The sequence below is a fragment of the Rhipicephalus microplus genome, chromosome X, assembly GCF_043290135.1.
Source record: "Rhipicephalus microplus isolate Deutch F79 chromosome X, USDA_Rmic, whole genome shotgun sequence".
NCBI lineage: Eukaryota > Metazoa > Arthropoda > Arachnida > Ixodida > Ixodidae > Rhipicephalus > Rhipicephalus microplus.
This window is the reverse complement of record NC_134710.1, coordinates 77,424,982-77,445,052: the sequence shown is the minus strand read 5'-3', so window position 1 is coordinate 77,445,052 and position 20,071 is coordinate 77,424,982. Positions and strand designations below refer to the sequence as shown.

General features: G+C 40.8%; 1 protein-coding gene across 3 annotated transcripts in view; it reads left to right on the top strand.

The window, feature by feature from the left end:
• Positions 1-20,071, top strand: part of LOC119176678 (Kv channel-interacting protein 4) — a 622,968-nt gene that overhangs the window by 584,816 nt on the left and 18,081 nt on the right. For all 3 annotated transcript variants that reach the window (XM_075877173.1, XM_075877174.1, XM_037428037.2), the window contains 2 exons: positions 3,582-3,725; positions 12,419-12,631. In XM_075877173.1, the coding sequence (XP_075733288.1) occupies positions 3,582-3,725; positions 12,419-12,631 (357 nt within the window). The remainder of the gene's footprint in view (positions 1-3,581; positions 3,726-12,418; positions 12,632-20,071) is intronic.

Below are 20,071 nucleotides of genomic sequence, written 5' to 3'. Positions count from 1 at the left end.
TGTCAACAGTGCAAGTGCAAGAAAATAACTGCTTGTCGAATGCTACTTCTCGATTTCTCATCAACGTACGTTTTCCGAGAAAAGTGAAGCACAACCTTCAGGTTGGTAAGCAGCATTGATGGTAGCCAGTGCATCATTCCACATGCTTAGATGTTTAAGCAAGTTGCAGCCTTGATCCTCATTCAAGTTGTGCAGCATTAAGAAATCAGCCACTTTGTTGAAAGATCAGGATCTGCTTGTGCTGCTGCAATGCCACGTAAGCGTTTTGTTTAGAATTAAACTTGCGGAGACAAATCATCTGGTGTAAAACTGAACTGAATGCCACAGTATTGAATCCCAGTCATGGCAACTGCGTTTCAGTGGAAGTGAAATGCTACAGCATGGAGGCTCATTAAAAGTGCCGTCCCCTCTTAGGGTAAACACAGCTCAGCGTGGCAGTGCCCTGCGTAGTGCCAGATTACATCGCGTTGCTGTGTATCAAATGGCATTGGCACAGGCGCACAGTAGCACGGCGCCCTTGGTGTACTGCAGCCAAACAAGAGCGGTGCACTCTAGCAAGGTAGCAGACGATGCAAAGTGCTTCCCATGCACTCTTGTGTGTCCCTGTGCACATCCGTCTCTACTCTTGAGTGTGCGGCCACACCAGCAGAGCTGGCGCACACTTCACAATTTCGTTATAGGCTCATTCCTAAATGCAGTTTATTTCATTGTACTTTGATTTGTGATACTTTGATTGCTAGAAAAGTAGCCTTACTCCAGCTCTTCTGAGATTCCTAATAACATTTGGCTCATTTTTCAGTTCTCTTCATTCTCATTGCTTCTTCAAGGAACAGAATGGCAAAAGCATTTGAAGGAAATGCTTGAACACATTTGCCCAAAAAGCAATATTTTACATGTGCTGCCATTTCGTGCAATATCACGAAATTTTCAAAGCAGGATACACTGAACTTTCTCTATGAAATTTTTTTTTCTGACCGTCTTCATCTAGTCACTGTTAATAGTTTAGTTTCTTAGAAGACAGTGTCAAGAAAATTGTAACCCACATGTTCTAATTGTGTGTTGTGTTTTTTTTTCAGCATGAGACTTCTGCTACATATCATAAATAATGTGAACATTTATTGTATATTACACACTACAGCTGTGTTCTCAAAAATCTGTGAAATATGACTTTAATGTAAAAAAATGTAAAGAAGTTGCTATATGACCTCACATTAGCACTGCCAGCAGTAGATTAGATGTCTGCCTTCCAGCACTTCTTTCTGTTGAACGTCATGCCGGTGAACAAATCTTACAGTATGCTGACACTATGAATTATCTAAAGATGTTTAAAGAATTCAATTTAACATTGTTGCTTTCAAATAGTTGTTAGAGAATTGGTGGTGTCACATTACACATCTAGACTTCTATTTGCAGCACCTCGAGTATTGACAGTTTTGACACCAATTTTTGAAGCTGAGTTTGCTCTGGCGTACAAATCTACTGTATACGCAGATGGCTATGAGCAAGTGTGACGCTCAGTAAATGCTGATAAGATATTTTATTGACACATTAAAGTTGAATTTCACATGGTGCACCCATTAACATTTACACTAGCATGATGTAAGGCTTCAGTATCAATTTTGGTCACTTCACCTACTAGTATGCCTAGTTGTGATGACGTGACGCCCTAAAACATTCAAAATGGCCACTTGTTGACACAAACAGAGCCACAGAGCATAATGGCAGTGAAAACATCATGATATCTTGTATAAGCACAGGGTGAGAAGCCCATACTGAGTCATGACGTCAGGGTACAGTGTATAGGAACCGAAACTAGCTTTCACAGCCATAATATAATTAATTTTTCAGGGTGCACTCATGCTTACCAATGCATTCCCTTGGCTCTCCTGTGAGCTTGGCTTTTTATATATGATGTAAAGGAACAACACCTGAAACATTTTCATGTCAGTATCCTTTTAAGCTCTCTGAAACAGCATTAATGGCTGATATTTGGATAATTGGATAAGGAGACTCACCAAATCTTTATGAAATTGAAGAGAAGATTGCTCTTTGAAATATATTTAAATAAAGGCACCCAGTAACTATAGAATGCTGCCATGGAGACCGTGTGATGCACTGCTTCTCAAGACACAGCGAAAAATGGCCCATAGTCCTTTTCTAGTGGCCACTTGTCATTTCTCCTGACTCTCATATCTCCACCATGTTATGGTGTTCACGTGACAAGCCTTGTGCTATGGCTTACAGGTTGCATGTACTGGACTTCTTCAGTTGTTAGGACTAGTTACTTCTAGTTTGCAGACAAAAGGAGCTGGAATACGAAAAGCAAGCAGCCAAGTAAAAGTGGTAGCCAAGCTGAATAAGCTGAATGGACCAATTTGCATTTGAAAAAAAATTCGCAGTGTGCCATATATGAAGGACAAGATTTTTCAAGATGTTCATTCACCTAGCTTGTTTTCATCCAATTTGAATGCCTGAAAGCAGCCATGGTTGAGTTAAATCAATGCAAAGTGTAAGAGGAAGATCAATGTGTGCATACACGGTCATTCGGCATCATCCTCTTTCTAGCTTAAGACAAGCTTCCAGCATGCTATCAATAGGGTAAAATTAAGGAAAACTTCAAAAGATGACAGAATGCAATGCTCAGATCTTCATATAATTCCTCTGATACAAAACTATGATATGGATTCTTGCAGGAAAAAAATTCCAATGGTTGTGTCACTGCTTGATGAAAGCATTTTGAATGTTAATTATGTAGTGTTGCAGAGTATTTTAAAGACTAGAGTCCTGCCCTTTTTGAAAAACAGTGCGATTATTTTGGGTACCACACTTATGGGGCAAAGATTTTTTTATGATTTCTTCCATCATGACAGCTTGGGAATCAGGATAATTTTGAGCATGTGGCCTTCATAAACTGCTCATGCTAAATGCTATGGCAAGCAGCCAGGTGACCATTTCCAGGGGACTCTAGACAATGAGCTCTTTTAAGTTTTTGGTGGTCACCTTGTACTCACTACAGCAATTTTAACCTACTTTGAGTTCAATTACAGTCTTCAATATTTTGTCATGAAAGTACGAAATGAAAGTGGTGCAAGCAAATAAAAACAAACAAACAATGTACTCTTGGAAAAAACTTCCGTTTTTCGGCTCGCATCTTCTCTTAAATAAGTGTGCCATAGGCCGTTATTAGTAAAATGTAATTTTACAATGAATAAGTCAGAGTGCCCTATACTATACATTACAAATGCTAGGGCCAGTGCAGTTATTCATAATTTTTTCTGTATTGGTGCATTTTCATCTATGCATATATTTTAATACATTGAGAAATTTTGCACAAATGTTTGAAATCTGCCATAGACTTCAAAGATCTATGTTCTATGTTCTATGTTTAAACAAAATCTTTCCTCAATTTACTCCTGATTTTGACCTTTTCCTTTCAGCTAGTATTATGACATATTTTACTGCATGCAATGCAATATTTATGTGTAGTAAGTATGTGCATATTCTGTGTATTGAATATGAAAGAAAACTGAATGTCTTATCCAGAGCTTTTGAGTCTATATTTTTGCTGTTATTATTTCCAGGAATGCCCATCTGGGATGGTTAAAGAAGAGACGTTTAAGATAATCTACTCACAGTTCTTCCCAAGAGGTGCAGATGCTAGTCAGTATGCTCATTTCGTCTTCAATACCTTTGACCAGGACCACACTGGGGCAATAACATTCACGGTAAGAATTATGATCTGCGATTTCCACCTCACTCATTTTTCACTACACTGTAGCACATTTGTTAGTACTACATTTTGCAGGTAAACTTGATTTCATATGCAACTTACACATGCTCTAGATGAGCATTTACTGCATGTGGGTTGGGCAAAATACTTTAAATGAGCAGCTCATTCCTTTTTCCTGTCAGACCTTGGGAATATATACGTTAAATACCATATGCAGTAAAATATATTTTATAATTTCATGACGTAAAAAGAATAGAAAAGAGAAATCGAGATGGCTATCAAAATGGTATTCCTTTTAGTCCAAGAGTGGCAAGCAGCAAGATTATTGATAAGTGCTTCGTAAGCACACAATTACTCTGCTGGCACGCAAAATACTGCATCAATCTAGGTCTTAAGCTGCGTAGAAGAAGTTGATGTATGGGTGTAATGTTATCAGAAGGTTGAAAGAGACTAACGTGCACACAATGTGGCTCGAGCTTTTCTTCCGAAAGTTCTTCTACAACCTCCCTCAATCATCTGGGCTCCTTTTGTCTATCGACTACATTCTCAGAGGTAACACATGTACACATCAAGAGAAAAACATTCCCCGAACTTGCTAGAGGGCTATCAAGAAGGGCACCTTCAGCAGTGACAAACTAGAACTTTCAACAATTTTGCCAGACCCCACACAGTTGAGCCAGAGTCATTCTCGGCTCACTGTAGCTGCTACGGCCACAAGGCCAACCTGTACCTTTTGGCGTGGCAAAAGCCATAGCATAGACTAAGTAGACCAGTCAGCATGGGAGTGCTGGGAAGCAGTCTTGTATAGCTGAAACCATGAGGAACAAGCAGCTCTCAACAAGTCAATGCCGACAGCGGCTTCAGCCAAAAGTGTCTCGGACAGACAACCTGACACACCCTTTCTTTCATTTAAGATCTCTTCATCCATCAAAGTTTTCATTGCCCTCAAGCTTTCCATTTTCGATGTCTATGTGCTAAAACATAAATTCTCACCAACCAGTTGAGCTCGCTGTCAAAATCTTTGGCCGCTCTTTTGTTGTTGCTTCTACAGCAGAGTGGCTGTTCAAGTTATTTACTTGGATGCTATAGCTTTTTGTGCAAGATATTACCAGTTTCTAGACTTGTTAATAAATCTCTCCACTCATTTCTATAGAAATTTGCCCACAATAATGTTGATTAGAAACGAGATGCTGGAATTGTGGGCATTTTGATAATGTTTTGAGAGGTGTATTTTCAAGAGATTTGTCGTAAAAGGCTGCTGTACTGAAACTAGCTGGAAAGCATGCCGTGTCCCACGCCTGGGAGTGTTCAGCCCAGTCACTGATGGCTAAGGCGGCTGTACCTAAGGCTCCCACCACAGGTGCATAAATACTAGGCATGTGCGAATCCTCGAAAAAATATTGGAGTATTCGAGCTCTCTTTGACACAGGAACTTTAATTATTTGGTATTTTAAAGTATTCTAAGTGAACGAATAGACGTATTATTACAACTTCTTGTTGGACTAGTTGGTAACTCGTCATAATGTCAGTACTTAGCACAACTTGGTAATCGTTCGAAACACTCTCACATTCACACACGCTTCCACTCAAGAAAGTACTATGTGTTGTGTGCGTTTCTTGAGTTGAAGCGTGTGTGAATGTGAGAGTGTTTCGAGCGAATACCAAGTTGCGCTAAGTACTTACAATATGAATAGATGTATATCAGACCGTATATAACCCCCCCCCCTGTAAAGGTGCTTTCACCAGAACTTAGGAGTGCTGTGGTCTGAGAACACCTTTCCAGAAAAAAAAATCTGCACTTTTGTGAAGTTTTATATTAACATTAAATGAACCCTCACGTCAATTATTCTCATATTGATTAATCATTTTTTGGAGTTTAAAAGCTTGTTATATGGGCCTATATGCTTTAAGTATTTTGGAGTAAATTTTACAACATAGTAGAGTGTATTTTACCGGTTATGATGCTTGTATCCTATGAAATTCAAATTCTTCTACTATTCAAAGTTTCTTCCACTTTACTTCGAACCGAAAATAATGACATTCGCACATGCCTTGTTCCAATTTTTAAAATATTCTGCTGGTTGGTTGGGTCACGATAAATGTGCTCACTTTTCATTATGTGGCACATCCTATTCAAACTGTTCGATTTGAAATTATTCTGCCATTCACTTCGAATTCACTTTGGATTCACTTGCAAATTAAAATCTACTATTTACATATTCCTAGATTAATCGGTGAAGCATTGCATGCATAATATGGAAGGTGTGGGCTCAGTTCACACCTGAAAAATTTTTATTCTCAGCCACTTTTCTTTGCCCATTACTGTATTTCTGTATTGTAATAAATAAAAGAATTACTTTTTAATCTCTGGTTTTATTGCCTGTTTCTCCATATGGCTGGGATTAGCTGACACACTTAACTCAACCACCTATTTTAAATATTGGTCTTACCAAATAACAAATAACTGCTTCATAATTCAAATTTTTTTATCTGGGGTGTAACATCCCAAAAGCGTGATAGGATTATGTGGGACGCTGTAGTAAAGACCTCCAGAAATTCGGATCATCTGATGCTCTTTAACGGGCACTGACATCGAACAGCACACGAGCTTCTACCATCTCCCCTCCATCGAAATGCTACCCGCCATGGCCGGAATTGAACTCCCAACCTTCGCGTCAGCAGCCAAGCACCGTAACTACTACACCACTGCCACGGACTGTGTCATAATTCTATATGGAAACTTTCAAGGCATTACCATATTGGAAACTACATGAAATTATGCGTAGGTTATTTGACATGATTCAGTGATGGAAGTGCTGCTCCAATCGCTCCATAAGATAAATGCTGCTCCAAGTTGCAATATTTGCTAGTAACTGCTCCAAACCTGCTCTGAAATGGCATTGGGGGAAACTAAAAACAACGAAATTAAACCATGTGACCATCGATCAAGCCTAAATGAAAACAAAGACAAGCTGTATACTGTCATCTGGTGTATAGCTTGTGTAGTCGCTGTATACACGAGTATTGAAAATGATACGCGTACCAGCATTTTCTATATATACCTGACATTAGTTGTATATTTGTACCTTACAAGAAGACTATTTTTGTGAAATTTCGGCGAAACATCTTAGTCATACTAGCTGCTGCTGTGACAACTTTATTATGCGACTGATTACATTTAGCAGTTTCGTTGGATTTTACCTCGTTTATATCACAAGAGTGAGTATTTTAAATGTTAGTTTATTTAGCTTATTTATTTTAGAAAATTCAATGCTGACTACTTTTCAAAAATAGGAAAATAACACTTAGTGGGGTTCAATAACCTAATTATGTTTCCTGTAACTTGCAGTCGTTGCTGAATGTGCAATATTTATTTATTTCAATACCCTAAAGGCCCAATTGGGCATTACATAGGGGGTATTGAACTGAATACATACATTTCAAGCAATATGAACAGAAAACAGAATACCAAAAAGTAAACAATAAAAAGGAAACAGCGAGTAAATCGAATCACAGCATCAAGTTAAACACACTCACCAACAATAATCGAATACATATTCATTAGTACAATAATAATGAAAACACCTATGAAAATTACATTGAAGAACACTGAATAAATATCGGGAGCAAAAACAGGAGACGAAACGAGGGCAATCAGAAACAGGTCAGCCATGTTTTTCACTATGCAAATAGCCCTGAAGCATGGAGTTAAATATGGAACGATCTGTTATTTCTGCAATCTTAGATGGAAGAGAATTCCACTCGATTATGCATAATGATAATGGCAAATGTTGAAACTTCTTGGTCCTAACGAAAATGGGGGCCACCTTGTGCGCATGATCGAGGCGGGTTGAAGTATGAGGGGTTGGAAAGATATGAGACTGGGCGAAGGATGAGTTGCTGTGATAAATTGAGTGAAAGAACGATAGTCGATTATGTCTCCTGCGCATGGCAAGTGTGGTGAGGCTAAGGTTCAATTTTAGTAGAGAAACACTTATGTAACGTGAGTAGAATGATGAGATGAACCGAGCAGCTTTATTCTGTACCATTTCGAGCATGTTAGTTAGACCGATTTGGTGAGGATGCCATATGATTGAAGCGTATTCTAGGGATGGCCGAACCAATGAATTGAAAGCGCGCAGTCTTGTGTCCTCATTAGTAAAATGCAAGCGACGTTTAAGGAGGCCGAGTTTCTTGAGAGCCTTATTAGTAGTATACTCTATGTGAGCAGTCCAGCTTAGATCTGAAGTGAGTATTGCGCCCAGATATTTAAATGACGTGACTTTTTCTATTATCGAATCGTTTATTTTATAAGAGCTATAGCATGCAAAAGTGATATTAGTAAACATGGAGTGCTTGGTTTTTTCGACATTAATTTCCATTTGCCACTTGTTGCACCATTCCCCTAACCTGGTAAGATCCTTTTTGTAGTTCTGCAACATCATCTGTGGAAGTTATTTTCCTATAAACAATGCAATCATCCACGAAAAGACAACTTGATGAAGTTATGTTAGATGCAATGTCATTAATGTATACTAAAGAGAGAAGAGGACCCAGTACACTGCCTTTTGGCACACCAGATGTTACTCGGGCAGGATGAGATATGCAGTTGTTAAGTTTAACTGACTGAGACCTGTTGTTTAGAAATTTTTGTATCCATGCAGTCGTTTTCTGGTCGAGGCTGAGGTGACGTATTTTTAACATTAGCCGGTTATGGGGAACACGATCAAAAGCCCTAGAAAAGTCTATAAAAAGCGGGTCAATGCAGATGGACATATGAAGAGCTGTGTGCAGGTCTGTCACGAGTTCGAAAAGTTGAGTCTGACGTGATAATTTTTCTCGAAAACCATGTTGGATTTGAAGAAGTAAATTGTTACGGTTGAGGTGACGCATGACCTGGGAGTGTATGATGTGCTCTAGTAACTTACGCGAGATGGACGTTAGTGAAATCGGCCTGTAGTTGTTGGGGTGATTGCTGTTACCAGACTTAAATATGGGTACCACATTAGCCAATTTCCAGTCATTTGGTATACAACCAGAGTCAAAGGATTGCTGGAAAATGAATGCAAGCAACTTAGCTGTATGTTGACAGGTTAATTTAAGTAGTTTGGCGCTGATGCCATCGGGGCCGGGACTGGTTTTAAGGGGAAGTCGACTGATAGCGCTAGCTACCCCGTGCTGTTTTATTAGGATTGCTGGAAAAGGGTATTCAATGGGCAGTTGTAACAGTGAAAGAGAATCATTCAGTGGAAGTTCGTCAGTGAATACTGTAGTGAAATGTTTGTTGAATATTTCAGCGGAGTGTTCTACCAATAAGGTGATAATATGTTTAATTATAAATATTAATAACTATAAGCCCCTCAAATGATGTACTGAATTGTAGGAATCATTAAGAATATTTGCTGTCTGCTCCGAAAACATCAACAGGTGTTCCAGGCTTGCATTTCTTCTTCTCCAAAAACAATCAAGGTAGCTCTAAAGTACCATTTTTCCTACTGCAGAATCTCCTCAAAAAATCGAAATCTCGCTTCCATCACTGCATGAAGCATTTTACATTACAGATAATGAGGAATTGTTTTATAACAAGTATTTTTTGTTCTTTTAAGGTAGTAACTTCAACCTAATATTAAATACTGTGATATAAATACTACCATCTTTCAAATCGCTTGGCGTATATTTCTCTGGAACTGTGTTGTGGGATTGTCAAGTGAATCACTTAGTAAGTTATCTAGAACAATAGGTACTATGTGTTGCTATTGTAACTATTCCTTATATCTAATAATATGATTTTATAAATATCAATGTTTCTTTTTCTAGTTTGATACAGAATTCTAGTCTGCGGGTGACATCAACTGAAAACATTCACACATTGATCTTATTACAAAAGTTACAAATGCACCTTTGTTCAAGAGTGCCCTATCTCTGAAACTGCTCCTTTGTTTACAAAGCTCAGAACAATAAGAAGTGAATCTTTGTACATATATAAGCTTTGTCAATTGTATAGAATGGGAAAAGTTAAGAATATTGATAACGCTTTAACATGGATGGCATTCTTACAGGAACCTAGTTCTTTTTATAAATATGGTCATTTATAACCTTGGATTGTTAACAAAAACGCAACTAAGTACGGTGACCAAATGCTGTAGTTTTGTTTACCAACTGTTCTAAAGTAATCATGCAAAGAAAATGGTCTCGAAGTATGTACTCTGTTGATAAAAGGGCTGCTCAACATATTTGTATGTGATTGCTTGTGCTGCCATGGGTTCATCTGTTTTTCTTTTTCTCTGTCTTCATCAATATGCCTATTTTTGCCCTTCTTTTCTTGAAATATTTCCACGATAAGCTTGTTTAATAATTCTGACTGTGGTTGTTTATTGCTTTATGCTTTTTAATTAGTTCACATGTTATGTATAGTCATGCGCTCCCATTTGACCTCTGTGAATGTTCCCAGTGTATGAGGTGGTCAGGTTCCCCTCAGGCTGCTCAGTGCAGCTTTTTGCCTGGTCATCCTGGCAATTTTGTTGTCGATAAACTCAATTCAATTCAACAGCACAGTCTCATTGCTGTACGCTGCTCGGTACTCTGTGGGCATTGTTGCAGTTTTTATCAAATGACACAATTTTGAAATGGGCAACTGAGAAATAATATGCATATAAAGGCTTTTTAGTGTGCTAGCAAACAGGGACAAATGAAGAAGGAATAAGACCAGACAAATAATGTGCTAGTCATTCCTTTGAGTGGCTTAATGACCAGTCAGCATTATGCAATGCTTAAAATCGCATTATTGACTCTTTTATATTTCATAACCATGGCATTTGCTGCCTCACAAAAAGCATAAATATGCTGGACATGTCTTTTAGTATTAGGTAAAAGCACGTTGTGTGTGTGGTACCCCTTTCTTATGTCTGCGCTGATAAAACTTCACTGTGTATGCTAACTTGCACGAATCACTACACTGACAATTCAAACAGTATTTACGTAATTTAGAATGTTTGTGTAAGTTCCATCAGCAAATGAGGCCATCTAACTATAAATTTTATAAAATTTCAATTATTAGCTTAAAACAGTTCATTGATTATGTACATTACAATACATTGATTGCTTGATTATGTACATTACAATATATTAAGTATTAATAGCAAGGGAAATACCAGCCAACTAGATGGCTTCTGAAAGGGACAATAGAAAGTAGTACAATGACTTGGTTTAGACTGATAAACTGTACTCTGAGAACTCTAATGTCATGAGTTTCGTTATCATAAGTTCAATATTAGAGGAAAAAAATAGAGGTTAAAGTTTCATTTCTAAATATCGAGTCATCTCCGCACGTTGTGTCACTGATTCTAAAATGTATTTTTCGCATTTTCGCGACAGTTGTTCGATTAAATTTTGCGAAACTTTGTATGTTAGGTGTGTGGCTGCCACAGATGACAATGTATTTCATTTTTACCAATTACAAACTTTGTAGGGCATAGTAGACACCATGAAAATCCATGACGTCTCGGTGTCTGTTTAAGGATTCTTGAAGTGACGTTTCCGCCTGCATTTTCTTTTCGCGTGTTTACTTGCTTACCACGCATCATTTCGCGATAAGAGTGATGTTTTCAAGATTGTGGAATTGTACTTAACTAATACACAAAGAATTGTTTTTCTCTTTAGTGTTCCTTTAATGACAATCATGAAAAAAGGGAAGTATGTTCAAACATATACGCATAAGGAGCATGAATGATTACGTATAAGTATTCTGTTGATAATGTGCAAAGAAAGTCAGTCTCTTTGTCGGAACAAAATTTGTATTTCCATAGGCTGGTGAGCTAAACGTAAGATTGGGAAGCAAGACCACTGCAAGCCAATTTTTTTGTGTGTGTGCGTGTGTGATATGCTTTAATTTCTACTTTTGGGTCTAACAATCATGAAAGTGGACCGTAGATGCTACGATGTGACATATAACTATTCTAGAGCAGTGCTAATTATGTAGGATGTTGCCATCACATCAATATTCACATACAAAATAACTGGTGTCCCATATGAAGAGGCACCATAAGGTCAAGTGTGCTAAAACTGCAGTGAGATGGAGAGTACGCTTTTTGAAATGGGGTCTCTCATGCAGTCAAGAATGACATGAAGCAGCATGACTGCTGCTATATCAGCCAGGTCATGGCACACCGAGGTGCCTGCGTCTCCCAAAATTTGTCTCCAGGCTCACCTAACATAAAACTTGACATGTGACACACCTACCTTCCCAATTATTACATCAGGGCAAAAGTGCACCCCCTCTAAGGATCATCGAGAAAAAAACTCAATAATAGAGCGATATACTTTTTTTGCACCAAGCATTGTGCAGCACTTTGATGAACTATCAATGTGCGGCGCGTGCGAAGCATTAAATATGGCGGGTGACTTTTATTGTGGGGAAATATAGATATAACAAACCAAACTTCAGGCTGGTAGGCACTTCTAATGTATTCTTTATAGCCTGTGACATGTTGAATATTCCTTGATAGCCTCTCAAATGTAGAGCATAGCTGTAGAGCTGCATAGTTTCTTGTACTTATCTGCAGATGAAAAACAACTCTTGCATTGTTATTGTATTGCTTATACTGAGGTAGCGAATGTGCATAATAATTTTTTTCTGTGTCATGCATGTTTGAGAATATAATGATTTTTTTTGTGCTTTATTATTCACAGGACTTTGTTATTGGACTGTCTGTGCTTTCCCGGGGTTCACTCCAAGAGAAACTTCGGTGGACATTCAATCTCTACGACATCAATGGTGATGGCTACATCACCAAAGATGAGCTTGCTCGTATTGTTAAGGCTGTTTACGACCTCATGGGAAAGGCTGTGGAACCCATGGTGGAAGAAAACACAACAAGGGAACACGTTGAAAGGGTGTTTCAGGTAACCAATGCTAGATGTATTGTTACTGTGCTTGCATACAAGAGAGTAAAACAGTGTAGTCAAACATAGACACAAAGCAGTTCATCACCAGCACACGCCTAGCCATCGCTGGCTGAGTTTAGGCATTCTTTCACACTTCAAGACCATAAATACACAGCAATATTGTCTCTGTCTGCACAAACATAGTGCAATGCAGAATAGGACGACTGCTTTAGTATAATTAAGCATTGTTTACAGACCAATTAAAAACTTGCCTAATGCCTTGCTCTTTTTAATTGTTCACAACAGTGAGCTGGGCATAAAAACGGTAATAATTTTGGGGGTTTTATGCCCCAAAACAATGGTATGATTACGAGGGACCATGAGCATCGGCAGGATTTTATCTTGGGGGGTACAAAACCGTGTTGCATTGTGGCGGAGTAGGGAGAAAGCATTGGTATAGTTTGGGTAGGGGCAAGTTCTAGTGTTGGTTGAGGCGAGCAAGTGCCCCTTTTGCGCTCCCCTGCTGACGTCCATGCGAGGGTCATCACAGTGGAGGGCTCCAGAGACTTTTACATGCACCTGAATTTAAGTACATGGATCGGTGTCATTTCGCTTTCATTTCACCAACCATTCTAAGCATGTTGAAGACTGTCCTCCGAATGTTTATCGCATTTATCATTTTCCTGCATCCTTAGTAGCTTTGATAATGAAAAGGCTTAATTCTGCACTAAATGTAATTTTTCGTGTGCAGTGTAATTCTTAGTATGTGTTGCAAAGAATGCAGGTTTTAATCATTTAAATGTGTGTTCCTTGGTTAACATAGCAATAACAAATCAATAGGTTCTATTGAGTCACTTAAACATCCTATTCAGGTACTGTACCTCACTACTAAGACTACCAACATTGGCTGATTCAATTACTAGTGCTTACACTCATTTAGGGGCTACATATTCTTAATCATGATTTCAACACACCCAATATACAAACTGGCCATTATCAATTCCAAGTTCACTTTAAGTAAGCAAAATATGCATACCTACCATTTTTTTTTTTTTTGCCATTATAACACCGGCATCTGTCCCCAAAAATAGAATTTTTTTTTTTGTTCTGAAAGATCAACGTCCGCTATGAAATGAACTTGGAAAAACAGTTTTTTGCTACTGACTATATGGTCAGTAGCATATATGGTCAGTTGTCACTATATGGTCAGTTGTGAGTTCAGCGCGGTGTCGTCTCTTCCTCTGTCCTAGTCTATATTTTTGCGCTTTTGCGCTGTCTTTACTTCCCAAGTATGAACCACCAACTAGCTCAACGTTCGCTATGACTGCAGTACTTCTTAATAAATAAACAAAAATACTGAAGGAAATAAGGGTACACTTAAGGGCTCGTTTTTATTTGTTAGAGACAGTAATAATGAGAACTTAGAACTTACAGACAATTATGCCAAGCAAAATATATGGGATAATATTAAAAGTAATTGTAATGTAAATGTGAAAAAAGTAAAGTGAACAAAAAAATAACTTGCCGTGGGCAGGAACCAAACTTGTGACCTTCGAATCGCAATGGCGACAGGTGGCCCTGACTCATGCTCCGACGTTTCATGTACATACATACCCAATAAGGTGGATGGGGAGATAGTTGTCGTAGCAGCTCAGTTGGTAGAGCATTGAAGGCGTCATTCGAAGGTCACAGGTTCGGTTCCTGCCTACGGCAAGTTATCTTTTCATCAACTTTTCTTTCTTCACATTTACATTACAATTACTTCTAACAATATCCCCATACTTTCTTTGGCATAATTGTCTGTCAGTTCTCATTGATATTGTCTCTAACGAAAAAAAACGAGCCCTTACGTTTATCCTTCTTTCCTTTATGCAGAGCGAGGGCCTCGTTCTTGCGGGCTTAGTGCCTTCAGGTGGTATGCGAAGGATTATTGGTCAGCTGCCAGCTTGTAATACGATCACGTGCTACGTGACGCTAACAGGAAAAAAAAAATTGAGTGTCCCACACTTGCCCCAAAGGCAACAGGCGACGCTGACTGATGCTTCCACGTTTAATGCACATACATGCCCAATAAAGTAGATGCGAAAATGCCACCGTGGTAGCTCAATTGTTAGAGCACCGAACGCATTATTAGAAGGTTGCAAGTTTGGTCCCTGTCTATGGCAATTATCTTTTCATCCACTTTTATTTCTTACATTTACATTACAATTACTTCTAATTACTTCCCCTATACTTTTGTTGGCATAATTGTCTGTCAGTTCTTATTAATATACCATACTGTGAGATAACATTTTTGAGTTCAGTAAAATACTTTATAACAGTGGTGGATACAGGCAAAGAAGAGTAATAAGGACCTAGTTGTTCTTTGACAACAGTCACACTTAACTGACCATATTGATTGCTCTAATTCAATACGTGTATGCAGAACCAACCGTTTATTTGATTTGTTTTTTATTTGTATTTGCATTTTTAAGCTTACTTTTAAAATACTTTATGTAGGTTGCGTAAATTTTAACACCATACAATGGTCAGATTTTATCAACAATACCACGTGCCATAAAACGACTTCTATATTATTGAGAATGCATGGAGTCCCAAGTTTTGGGTATACCACGGCTGGGCTTCTCGACCTCGGCAACTGTACATGTCAAACAGCTGGTAGCAATACATATGCCCCATCCCCCATCATCATAGTTTGTTAATCATACATCAATTAGCAAGGATAAAAGACCAGTTACTAGCCTAGTTCATTATTAACTACTATTAACCAAGTCTCTAACGATTCTGTACATAAAGCACAACAGCACACACTTCTCATCACAATGAAGGCCTTGGTTGTGCTAAAAGCACAAACATGTTCAGACTTTTTTTTTCTTCTGAAAAGTAAATAGAATGCATTTAAAATGTATATAGCTGGTGCTTTATTGTAACTAAAGCATCAGGAAAAGCCAGAGTCATTTTCTTTGTTAGACACAATATTACTTAGAACTAACACAGAATAATGCCAAGGAAAGTATAGGGGATGTTATTAGTAGTAAATGTAATGTAAATGTGAAGAACAAAAGTGGACAAAACGATAGCTCAAAGGAGAGGGGGAGAGCGTAGGAGAGGAGTGAAAGCAGGAGGGGCGCGCATGCGCTGTATTGGTGGTCATGCCACACACTGCATTGAGCTTCACCCTAAGATGCTTCGTATCTAATAAAGCTGGACGAAAAGATAGCCTGCCCTTAAAATTTCTACATCTTTTCTTCATTTATAGTGAGAGTCTCGTTCTGGCAGGTTTGATGCTTTCAGGAAGTGTGCGAGGAATCATTGGTCTCCTGCCAGCTCGTAAGGTTATGTGCTATGTGGTGCCAATAGGCAGAAAAAGCTCGCTGGCATGACTACTGGAGGTGCTGACTGACTCTCCCACATTTAAATGCACATATATAACCCATAAAGTGGATGGGGGGTAAGGCTGCCATAGTAGCTCAGTTGGTGGAGCATAGGACGCGTTATTGCAAGGTCCCAGGTTCGCTCTTTGCCCGTGGCAAGTTATTATTTCGTCCACTTTTCTTTCTTTTTTACATTTACATTACATTTACTAATAATAAGATCCCTTATACTTTCTTTGGCATTATTGTCTGTTATTTCTCATTAATATTGCATATGTCCACGTTGGTTGTTTTAATCACGATTATTGACGCTGCGGTATTTTAAGATATCTGGCTCAGTTTTATTCTGTGTAAGGGAGACAGCTCCACTAGGGCTCTGGCACGGGCGCATACTCGGCTAGACAAAGAGAAGAACGAAGTCAGAATAAGAACAGCTGGCCCAGGATTGGGTGTTGTCTCCTTTCTCTCCGTTACAATGGCGTAGTCGACAGGATGTGCATGGTTCCCGTCAAGAGGGCTCTAGCACCCCTTCAGCCTCCCACCGACGCCGTCCACGCGTCCTTGGCTATGGGTTGTGCAGCCGTGAGTTGCGGAGTCGATGTTTCCTCTGCAGATACTAGACCTGGCATGCAAACCGCAAGCCAGTCACCGCAGGAAGCACAGTTCGGCAATGACGACATGGAAGCCTTCTCGCCCCCTGCTTGCCTAACGGCGCTTCAAGCACCAACCCCGGAAGGCGACCAGGCCTCCTTGGTAACTCGACGCTGCTCTCACCACAATTCAGTGCTTCATGACATTGCCATGCTGATTGCTGCGGTGACAGCTTATTCTATGGCCGCCGCCAGTGGTTCCGCAGATGGCACCTCCGAAGATGCTGCGAGGATCATCCGCGAGGCCATCGCACGCTTGTCTCAGCAACTGGCATTTTCGAACTACGAAGTCTCAACCGCCGCTATGAGCACCGGGGACCCTGTCATCTCCGCGGTCATCGCTCCTGGCTCCTCGGGCTCCTCACACGCCCTACCTATGGACGTAATGCAGGCGACATTCTTGCTTGCACAGAAGCTAGACCATTTCGCGCTGTGTACTACTGGGTCCCTGTACTCTACACTACCATCTACAGTTGCATCGAAGCTACTGGAGTTCGGAGGGTTCCAAGACGACTCCGTTCTGTGGGTTGAAGCGGTGAATGCTCTTGCTACCCGCTATACCTGGCTAGATGAATGGAAATGACTGGGGGCCATCAACCGCCTTCGCGACGCTGCTAAAGCCTGGCACAACTACGAAGGCGTGCAACAACAGTCCTGGCATTAATGGTGTGCCAGACTGACTTCTGTTTTTCGGCCGCTTTCGCTGGGCATTTCTGCTCTCTCTGCCGACTCAAGTTGTCCCACGGGTGGCAGAGGGGAGGCACAGCATAACGACATAACACCATTCCAGCCAAGATTGTTGACTGACCCTATTCTTGTCGACCCAGACTCAAACGTGGATGGGAGCTCTGCGACTCACCACCTCGACAGTGCACCTCTTGGAAACCTATCTCGGGAAAAACATCGTCCCGACGGTGCAACTCTACCCTATGCCAACCAACCCTCTTTCAGTGAAAGAGTTTGTAAGGAGATCTTCGATTCTCCATCTGTTGCCCGGAGCCCCTTCGCAGACAGAACAGCAGACACGGTAGGAGACGCGCTCGACACTGATACCGGCCACGAGCAGGGCTCCATACCACAAGTTTCAGAATCCGTGACTTCTGCACCACCAGATAAAAATACCACCCACAAGCCCCAGCCAGAAGAAGCCGATATCGACTATTCCCGGCCCCTGGCGTGTGAGATCGTTCCCCAGAACCACCACTTCATTCAGACGGCCACTGTGTTGCCTTCAGGCCGCGTGGACCAGAACACCGAACTTTCTCGCACAGCATTTGTCGCTGATCGACTCGGTTTCAATAAGTTCGGAGAGAGAAGCACCACAACCAAGGTATCTTTAGATAGATGTGTCAACCTTGGCGAGACGTGCAGAAAGGTCCGAGCTCGTTCGTAGCCTTCCTCCAGCCAGTATGTACAAACTCCTGGCGTAAATGTGGAAGAGAAAGGCAAACTAACTCATACGTGCGAACGCAAACTGCATGCGGCCAGCTCAACCATGCAACCACAACGACACAACCACAACGACACAGTCCGCAAACCAGAACCATCGTCATGGGCAGCATTCCAAGCCAGATCACAGCACGTCCAGAACCAGTGCCGACTGCTATGACGTAACTAGTGCTGTCCACTGCAAAATAGTCAGTGCCGCCCACCAGACACGCTTATGGCAAATCTGCGAGCCAAGTCGTGGCGAGGCCAAGTCAGACCACTGAAATGCAGCCAGCCACGCCCACCAGAACTTCACCCATTTGCAGTCATGGCCGAGTGTAAGGAAGACAGCTTCACTAGGGCTCTGGCGCAGGCGCATACTCGGCTAGAGAAAGAGAAGAACGAAGTCAGAATAAGAACAGCTGGCCCAGGATTGGGTGTTGTCTCTTTTCTTTTCGTTACATCAGACAGGTGCTGGACATGGCTAAATTTTCATTCGAACTGCTTTTTTTCATTCACGTTACAACCAGGAATAGCCCCAATTTGGTTAAAATTGTTTTGTTAGCTAAAAATACTTAGACACACTTTATGCTCCCATGAACTTTCGCTCTGTTTTGGTTTCTGAATTTGACAAAAGAAAGAGTCAGAAATTTGTAAAGTGCAACTTTCAGAACCTTTGATGGACAGGAACATTCCTGTTCTGCCATGCTCTTCCAAGAATAATTAAGTACTCAAGCACAGCTTTCTCACAACAGTCCCTGTGGAAGTGCTTTAACAATGCCGTTAAAATTTCCACGGCCTGCAACGGGGGGGGGGGGGGGGGGGGGGTTACCTCTATGGTAGTCACTTGGTACTTTTTCATGGTAATATATAGCAAGAAAGAAATACAGTAGACTCCCCTCAAGACGAACTTTATGGGACCATGGTCATTTGTTCATCTCATAAGGAGTTGGTCTTAAGAAAGTTTGCAAGCTTTTTTTCGACTTCAGATGTTTTCATGTTTTCAGCCTGCAGTAACTTTTTCTTACTGACATCCAGCTGAAGGTCTCCGTTTGTGCTACTCATGGTCACAATCCTTGGGCACAAAAAAAAAACACGACGCTGCTATATTTAGTGTGCACAATGAACTTCCTTTGTCGTGCACTTTCATAATAAAAATGAAGCGTGACAATTTGCACTTAACTGGGAACAAGCACTATGTGAAACAACATGAACTGACCACGTGTGCTCAGGCACCATTTTGTGCTACTGAAGACAATGCATCAGACCCCTCTGATGGGAGTGCTAGCACCGCTAACGTGGTTTAGGTTTCATATTATATGATATGAGGGAAATTCCAGCTTTATGTGGTGCCATTTCTTTTCCACTTACATATCTCGCTTCCTCCGATGTCTCTAATAATCATATGTTGGTTTTGGGTCGTTAAACCCCATATATCAATCAATCCCTTCCTCCCTCCACATCACGATTTGCTTTGCAGTTTGCTTTGAATCCTTGTGCCAAAAAGTTTTTTTCTTTTGTCCTCGTTTTGCTTTCTCCGTTCGCCTGAATGTTCTATCAAGTCTACAATGTTTGTTGCGTAGAATTGCTGTCATCATCCGTCACTGTAAGAGTTCGTATTAACAGAAGAGGCCTGTTTGGACTTGTGTACGCGCGGTAGAAGGAGACAACCGCGCGGCGTGAATCCCAAACGTCAACTGCCTTTATTCGGGTTCCGGAGAGCAGCGGAGGGTGGCGCTGCCTGGCAGCTTGGCTCAACACCCTTGGCTTGGCTTGGCTGCCGTCACAGCACTCCACCCTTAGCAAGTTGCCGAACGGAGTTAAAGGTCCAGGCGAGTGGGTGCTATTGATAGCCGCTCGTGCATCAGCCGGGAGGGCACCTCGTGGACTTGGGCTGGAATTGAAGCTGGCGGTCCTGGCGATGATTCTCTTAGCGGAGGCAACACGGCATCGTCACGGTCCATGTGTGTTGGCTTGATGCGATCCGAGGACACAACCTCCTCACG